Below are 7,468 nucleotides of genomic sequence, written 5' to 3'. Positions count from 1 at the left end.
TGTTTTTTTATCACATTTAAACCACACATAACCGCTCACTGAAGTCCACCTGAGCGGTGCTGTGTGTATGTAGGTGTATGTGTGTGTATGTGTGTGTGTGTGTGAGTGTAAGAGAGCGCCGGTGGTCTGACTCCGCTGTGTGTGCTCCTCCGCAGGCTGTACGGGATTAAATGCGCCAAGTGCAATGTGGGCTTCAGCAAGAACGACTTCGTGATGCGCGCGCGCTCCAAAGTTTACCACATCGAGTGTTTCCGCTGCGTGGCGTGCAGCCGCCAGCTGATCCCGGGAGACGAGTTCGCGCTGCGGGAGGACGGCCTGTTCTGCCGGGCTGACCACGACGTGGTGGAGCGCGCGAGCATGGGGCCAGGAGACCCGCTAAGCCCGCTCCACCCGGCCAGACCACTGCAGATGGCAGGTAGGCGACCACCCTCCCCTCCCTCTGGGAGCTGGCTTTGGCTCCGCTTTGCTTGTTCAGACTGTCTCTCACTCGAACTTCGCTTGCGCTTCTGTTTATCACTATTATCGCAGATACAGTGAGCGGACCTGATAAGAGGCTGATGATAAACAGGCTGTGTGTGGATGGAGCTGCTGGGAGGCTCCGCGGATTGAAATGTTACTAATAGCCCCCCAAGACTTTGTCAGTGGTCTGCCAACATTACACGTTTTATTTTTCCTCCAGTTTGTCTGTTATTGAATTCGGCTATTCAGGCATGAAATTGCTGCTCTCCGCTGCTGCGGAGCTACCCAGCCGAGAAGAGCGCGCAGCCTCGCGCAAAAAGCCAAACTGCTCAAAAACACAGACACGGGCGTAAAATCACCAACACATCTGGAACAGCTGTTCCTGCAGGACAGGTCATGGGGTATGAGAAGGGGCGCGATGGGGTGCGTAGTGTATGTGGTGCTGCAGGCTTCATCTGGGTTAGAGTTAAAGGGTTTATTCATTAAAAAAAGAGGAGAGAGATCTAAAATCAGTGTAAAAGTGAAGAGCGCATTGTGGCCGGGCCTAATCCACTTATGAAAAGCCCTCCACATAAAGGAAGGCTGAAGTGGCCTGATGGTGGGGCGCGCCGGATCTGGGCTTCAGTGACACTCCAGCAGCGGCCGCGCTTTGTTACTGAAACGCTATGAAATGTGCATGAATATTATATTTGTTAGCAGTGGCGTAACTGCAGTTACTCCGTAGCTCAGGCCCCTGGACCCCTAATGTCTTTACTGGACCCCTTTATGTCATTTTACAGACATGACTTAAGTGTGGTTACGATAACTTTTTAATAATAATAATAATAATAATAATAATAATAATAACAACAACAAACAACAACAATAATAATAATAATAATAATAATAATAATAATAATAATAATAATACGTCAAGCATTGGCTTATATTATAGCACCATCTTGGTTAAATCATAATTAACAATTAATTTTCTAACAATTAATTTTCTTACAGAGCATTTATTATTTCTCTCACTAAGATCCAAGTCACGCCGCTGTTTGTTATCATACTTTATGAATTATGTGTACAGACTCTGTTATTACAGTACCACAGTGGCGGCCCAGTTGATTATTGACAGATAACATATCAAGTTATAATGTAAACTAATGTTGTGTATATACACTGAACACAATATCACTATTCTATAAATTATATTTTACCTTTAATATACATATACCATATTTATATTGTTGCTTGTTTGGCGGTAATGCTCAGTCTTGTATGCTACATCCACATTAGCTCACCAGAAACCAGCCATAAGAAAGCATTGAGCAGTTGCGGTGGTCTTTGTTTAGCCCATTACAACGCAGGCGAAGCTGTTTTCTGGAATAATCACAAATTCTAATTCGTTTTGTTGAATATTTCAACAAGCGAGGAGACAGTAAGAGCCGATGAAACACGAGCAGAGATGCACAGGAGGTGTCCTAACTCTGGAGAGTGGTGGTCTTACAGCCGCGCACTCAAAGCTGCTGCTTCGTCCTGTTGCTTGAGCAAAGTGAATGTTGGCGACGCTTTTAATGCGTTTCTCACATTTTTAATGTTGTATTATTACTGGAGATGCGGGGTTTCTCACCCACTAAACCACGGCAAATAATGAGTTTTAGTGGGATCTTCAGACTTTCAACCATCGTACACTCTTAAAGATGGTTCTTCAAGGGTTCTTTGGTAGAGGCTATGGTTCTCTGCCTGGTGAAACTGATCTTCAGATTGATGGAGAATGTGTTGAATGTATATGGTTCTATATAGCACCAAAAAGGGTTCTGCTATTGCTACAATGTCAAGCTTGTAATAATAGAAGAACCCATTTGTGCTAGATGGAACCGTTTTCCAATAATGTTCTAGATATAACTCGCTACAAATCCCTGTGTCTCCACTTTTGTCGTTTTTTATTTTATTTTTTTTTAAGAATTGGAAAAAGCCAGCTGACATTTATAGCGTGTTAAAATTTCACTACAACAGGAACAACAGATATGCGCCAAGATGACTTGAATAAAACTCTTGTTCCATTGACTTCTATTCACAGTTAAGAATGTTTTTCCATCTCCTGTTAAGTTACCATTTCGGAGGTACGAGGTTTTATCACTGCACCATATTTTCCATCAATCTGAAGAACCATTTCTCCATGCAGAGAACCATTTAAACATGAAGCGGTTCTGAACAGAACCACTGCCTTTACTAAAGAACCCTTCTTTTTTAGTGTGTTCTTAGCTTCTGTCAGATATGCTGAAATAAGCGCAACCGAGCGGCCTTCGACTTTCAGAGTTTCCTGAGTTTTTTTGTTTATTTGTTTGTTTGTTTGTTTCCCGTAGCGGAGCCCATCTCGGCGAGGCAGCCCGCGCTGCGGCCGCACGTGCACAAGCAGCCCGAGAAGACGACGCGCGTGCGCACCGTGCTCAACGAGAAGCAGCTGCACACGCTGCGGACGTGCTACAATGCGAACCCGCGGCCGGACGCGCTGATGAAGGAGCAGCTGGTGGAGATGACGGGCCTGAGCCCGCGGGTCATCCGCGTCTGGTTCCAGAACAAGCGCTGCAAGGACAAGAAGCGCAGCCTGCTGATGAAGCAGCTGCAGCAGCAGCAGCCCAACGACAAGACGGTAAGAGCGCGCGAGCGATGGAAAAACAAAACAAAAACAAAAAATCAACAACAATGCATTTACGTGCGCGTAGGAGTAAACTAAATATATTTGTGCCAAAATGGTGACCGTGCCTGTCGGGCCTGTGCGCAGAACATCCAAGGCATGACGGGCACTCCGATGGTGGCGGCCAGTCCCGAGAGACATGACGGCGGTTTGCAGGCGAGCCAAGTGGAGGTGCAAACGTACCAGGCGCCCTGGAAGGTCCTCAGTGACTTCGCACTGCAGAGCGACATCGACCAGCCTGCCTTCCAGCAACTGGTGAGTGTGGGGGAAAAATACAGGCCTGAAGGGCGAACTAACTACTGCTGCTGCTCTATAAGACTCCTAACTACTGTATAACAACACTAACAGAGCTACTGCTCAGAAACATTTACTATATAACAACACAAACAGGCCTACTGTTCAGATACATTTACTATATAACAACACTAACAGGCCTACTGTTCAGATACATTTACTATATAACAACACAAACAGGCCTACTGTTCAGATACATTTACTATATAACAACACAAACAGGCCTACTGTTCAGATACATTTACTATATAACAACACTAACAGGCCTACTGTTCAGATACATTTACAATATAAAAACACTAACAGGCCTACTGTTCAGTTACACTTACTATATAACAACACAAACAGGCCTACTGTTCAGTTACACTTACTATATAACAACACTAACAGGCCTACTGTTCAGATACATTTACTATATAACAACACTAACAGGCCTACTGTTCAGTTACACTTACTATATAACAACACTAACAGGCCTAAGGTTCAGTTACATTTACTATATAACAACACTAACAGGCCTACTGTTCAGATACATTTACTATATAACAACACTAACAGGCCTAAGGTTCAGTTACATTTACTATATAACAACACTAACAGGCCTACTGTTCAGATACATTTACTATATAACAACACTAACAGGCCTACTGTTCAGATACATTTACTATATAAAAACACTAACAGGCCTAATGTTCAGTTACATTTACTACAGTTCTAGCACAATACTAGAACTGCTCAACAGTGATATAATTACTTCTTACTCCTAATACTGTCCTGTTCAATAATAGGCTACTATAATTAGTAGCTACTCAATACTACTACTACCATCACTAACGCTTACACTGTTTAATTATGCTATGATATTAAGACTACTAGAGCTCAAGACAAACACTTCTGCTACTACTGCTTTAAGAATACTGCCACTGCCTGTTAATTTCATAGCTGCTTAGTTAGAGATGGATGGGCTTTCTCTTTGAACTTTGAGTCTTAGTTAAGGAATTTTTCCTGACAACGTCATTAGTAGTGGAAACTAGAATTCTGAAATGCTGCTTATTGTTGCAACTACACTCCTAAAAAAGGGGGGTTCTTCAAAGGCTCTGTAGTAAATTTAACAGTTTTATTTGTGTGTATATATACATATATATATATATATATATATATATATATATATATATAGATATATATATATAGATATATAAATATATATATATAGATATATATATATAGAGAGAGAGAGAGAGAGAAAGAGAGACAGTGAGATCAATGACAACTTATAGCACCCTTTGAAAGTTTAATTGGTTCTTTGCATGGTTAGATGGTTCTTGTATATTGTTCTTAACCTTTTAAAAATGGATTCTACTTTTGTTACAAATCAAAAAACATTTTTGGGACAATAGAGAACCATTTTTATACAAGTGTACTATTACTCTTATTGTTACTGTTACTAATAATAATAACTCATTAACAATGATAGCAATCAGTGCTGTGTCTGAAAATTTTGGCGCCCTAAGCAACAACTTCAGTGGACACGGAGTTACCCCAGTCATATTAGTGTGTATGGAAAAATGAAAAAAAATAATACTCATGAATTCTGATCAGTAACACCATGTTAAAAACAAACAAACAAAAAAGCCTACATTCCCATGGCCTCTCTGGTGGCTTGTGGGCTCTAAGTGACTGTTTATATTGCCTTTAAAGGGGAATTTCACCTTTTTCTCCAAAATTTTCTTTATAATTAATTTGCTAAGATCAGTCAGAATTGTTCACAGTGGTGGTGATAGGAATCAGATATCTGAAGGGTTTTATGCCTATGAAAGCTATATCACTGAAAACTACTACATTAAACAGTTTTGAATACATAGCATACGTCTGTTGCTTGAGACATTTTTTTACGAAAGTTCTGGCCTAAAAGCATTTTTTAATGCCTTCATGACAGACAGGGTGTTATAAGGCAAAAGATAAACTAGCACTATTTTACCATTATCAACATTACATATTACAACTCAGAAGACACATGTAGGTTTACTGGTGGTTTTGGATAGAAAATAAAATGGCTATATTGTGTTGAAGACATTGCTACCCCTTTGTTCCCATCACCACCACTGTAAAGAAATCACACTAAAATTCTCTACAGTCAACCATTTCACATCAAACCACTCTGAATGTCATTGTTTACATGTTAATGATTGAATCATGCAGAATTTTTGAATTTCTCTTTTAAGCAGAAAACAGCCCTAATAGCTATAATAGGAAAACTAACTATTGGTTTGTGCTTGGACCCCTAATAATAACAATGCATTGTGATGTGTTGCAGGTGAATTTTTCTGAAGGAGGTCCGGGCTCAAACTCGACAGGGAGCGAAGTGGCATCCATGTCCTCCCAACTGCCAGACACCCCAAACAGCATGGTGGCCAGTCCTATAGAGGCCTAGGCGATGTTGGATTACCTTGTGTTCCAGCAGCTGAAGGACAGGAGGAGTGAGGGGGGGTGCCTGCGCCCCCCGTTTCCTCCTTCTCTCTCTCACTCTCGCTCTCCACACAAGCCCTCGGCTGCGTGTCTTCATACACTGTGATGACAATCATGGGAACGAAACGCTGCTGGAACGGACTGAGCGCTCTGGGCGACTCCTTTGTTTTTTTGGGGAGGAAGACATTGGTTGAGGAAAAGATGGATGAATCTCATTACTGCGCGGTGGAACTGCTCGAATACACATTTTTTTGCCAAACACCCCCAGTTTTTTCTTTTTTTGGACAAATCAGTGACCCTCTTGAAAGAGGACTGATATTAATATAAGCAACCGGCGCGCGCAGCATGAGTAGCCTATAAACGAACCAACCAGTGACTGTCTGTACGGTTTCTCTAAAACTCTAAAACTGCGATTAGCGTTCACAAGCATCTACATCTGAGGACTACTGCTTTTACAGGTTTTTTCTTCTGTTCTATGGTCTCTCTCTCTTTTTGAAGCCCGAGTACTAAAGCATTGCAACAAGGTATACCTCTATTTTACCACGAAGCTGCGTGGGAACTTCATGTGTTTTCGTGTCCGTCCAAGAGTTTTCTTCTCTCTCTCTCTCTCTCTCTTTCTCTCTCTCTCTCTCTTTCCCAAAGATGTGTATAGTTTTAAGTTAACATGTTCAGCTAGCGGTGGAGAAGGTTTCTCTCTCTCTTTTTTGTTTGTTTGTTCCTGTATTACAGAATAATTTATTATTTATTGTCGAACGACCTGCCACTTTTGTGTATCTTTAATTGCTGAAGTAAAAAGACAAAAAAAGGAAAAAAAAGAAAAAAGAGGAAAAGAGTATTGTCGACTCCGAATGATCTATCAGAATTTACGTGTCCTGTCGTTTGACTTAAAAATGATGTAAGAGCAACGCCATATGTGGTTATATCTTCAGGAATATTTGAACAATAATAAAAGTTTGACGTACTGTACGTAAACGCATGGGACACCTTTGGAAGATTTTTCTTAAATTGTCTATCAATTTGGTGTTCTTTTTTTGCTGTTTGTTAGAACACTAATATTAGCTTTATGAAGTGAAAGCTATGCCTGATAAGATCTGATATGACTAACTGCAAAAGCTTTGGCTGGTCCATACAGCAGTACATCAATGGAAGTAGTCTACAACATCAGGCCTACAGCTCAGACACAGCAGTTATTTTAGAATGGGGCCAATATCTGATATTTTCATCTGCTATTCTAGTGTGGATATAGCACTTTGGATTAGCACTGTGGAGAACTACAGAGGACATTTATTTCTGTAGGGTTACAAATGCAGTGCAATGAATTAAATGCAGAGATTTCAGCATAGAGGCCCATTGTCAACTAAATGCGCTGCTCTTCCAGAGTACAGAGTACAATAAATACGTCATCAAATATTGCTTTGAAAATCAAAACATTCGTCCAATGTGGATATTATTTAAAGTAAAAAACTGCTGATACCAATAGAATTCAGATATTTGTTTGAGAAGCCTGACATTTTTTGAGATAGCATGTCTATTTCAGTAACTTTTCACATTCTTTGGTTTGGTCATAAG

At 40.9% G+C, this 7,468-nt stretch overlaps 1 protein-coding gene across 1 annotated transcript in view; it reads left to right on the top strand.

Moving 5' to 3' along the window:
* The window catches only part of isl1 (ISL LIM homeobox 1), an 8,983-nt gene extending 2,597 nt beyond the window's left edge, over window positions 1-6,386 (top strand). The window contains exons 3-6 of the mRNA XM_036598539.1: window positions 156-415; window positions 2,808-3,094; window positions 3,227-3,394; window positions 5,748-6,386. Coding sequence (XP_036454432.1) covers window positions 156-415; window positions 2,808-3,094; window positions 3,227-3,394; window positions 5,748-5,864 — 832 coding nt within the window. The 3' untranslated portion in view covers window positions 5,865-6,386. The remainder of the gene's footprint in view (window positions 1-155; window positions 416-2,807; window positions 3,095-3,226; window positions 3,395-5,747) is intronic.
* The last annotated feature ends 1,082 nt before the right edge of the window (window positions 6,387-7,468 follow it).

Source organism: Colossoma macropomum, unplaced genomic scaffold, assembly GCF_904425465.1.
Source record: "Colossoma macropomum unplaced genomic scaffold, Colossoma_macropomum, whole genome shotgun sequence".
NCBI lineage: Eukaryota > Metazoa > Chordata > Actinopteri > Characiformes > Serrasalmidae > Colossoma > Colossoma macropomum.
This window is presented reverse-complemented; position numbering and strand designations above follow the sequence as displayed.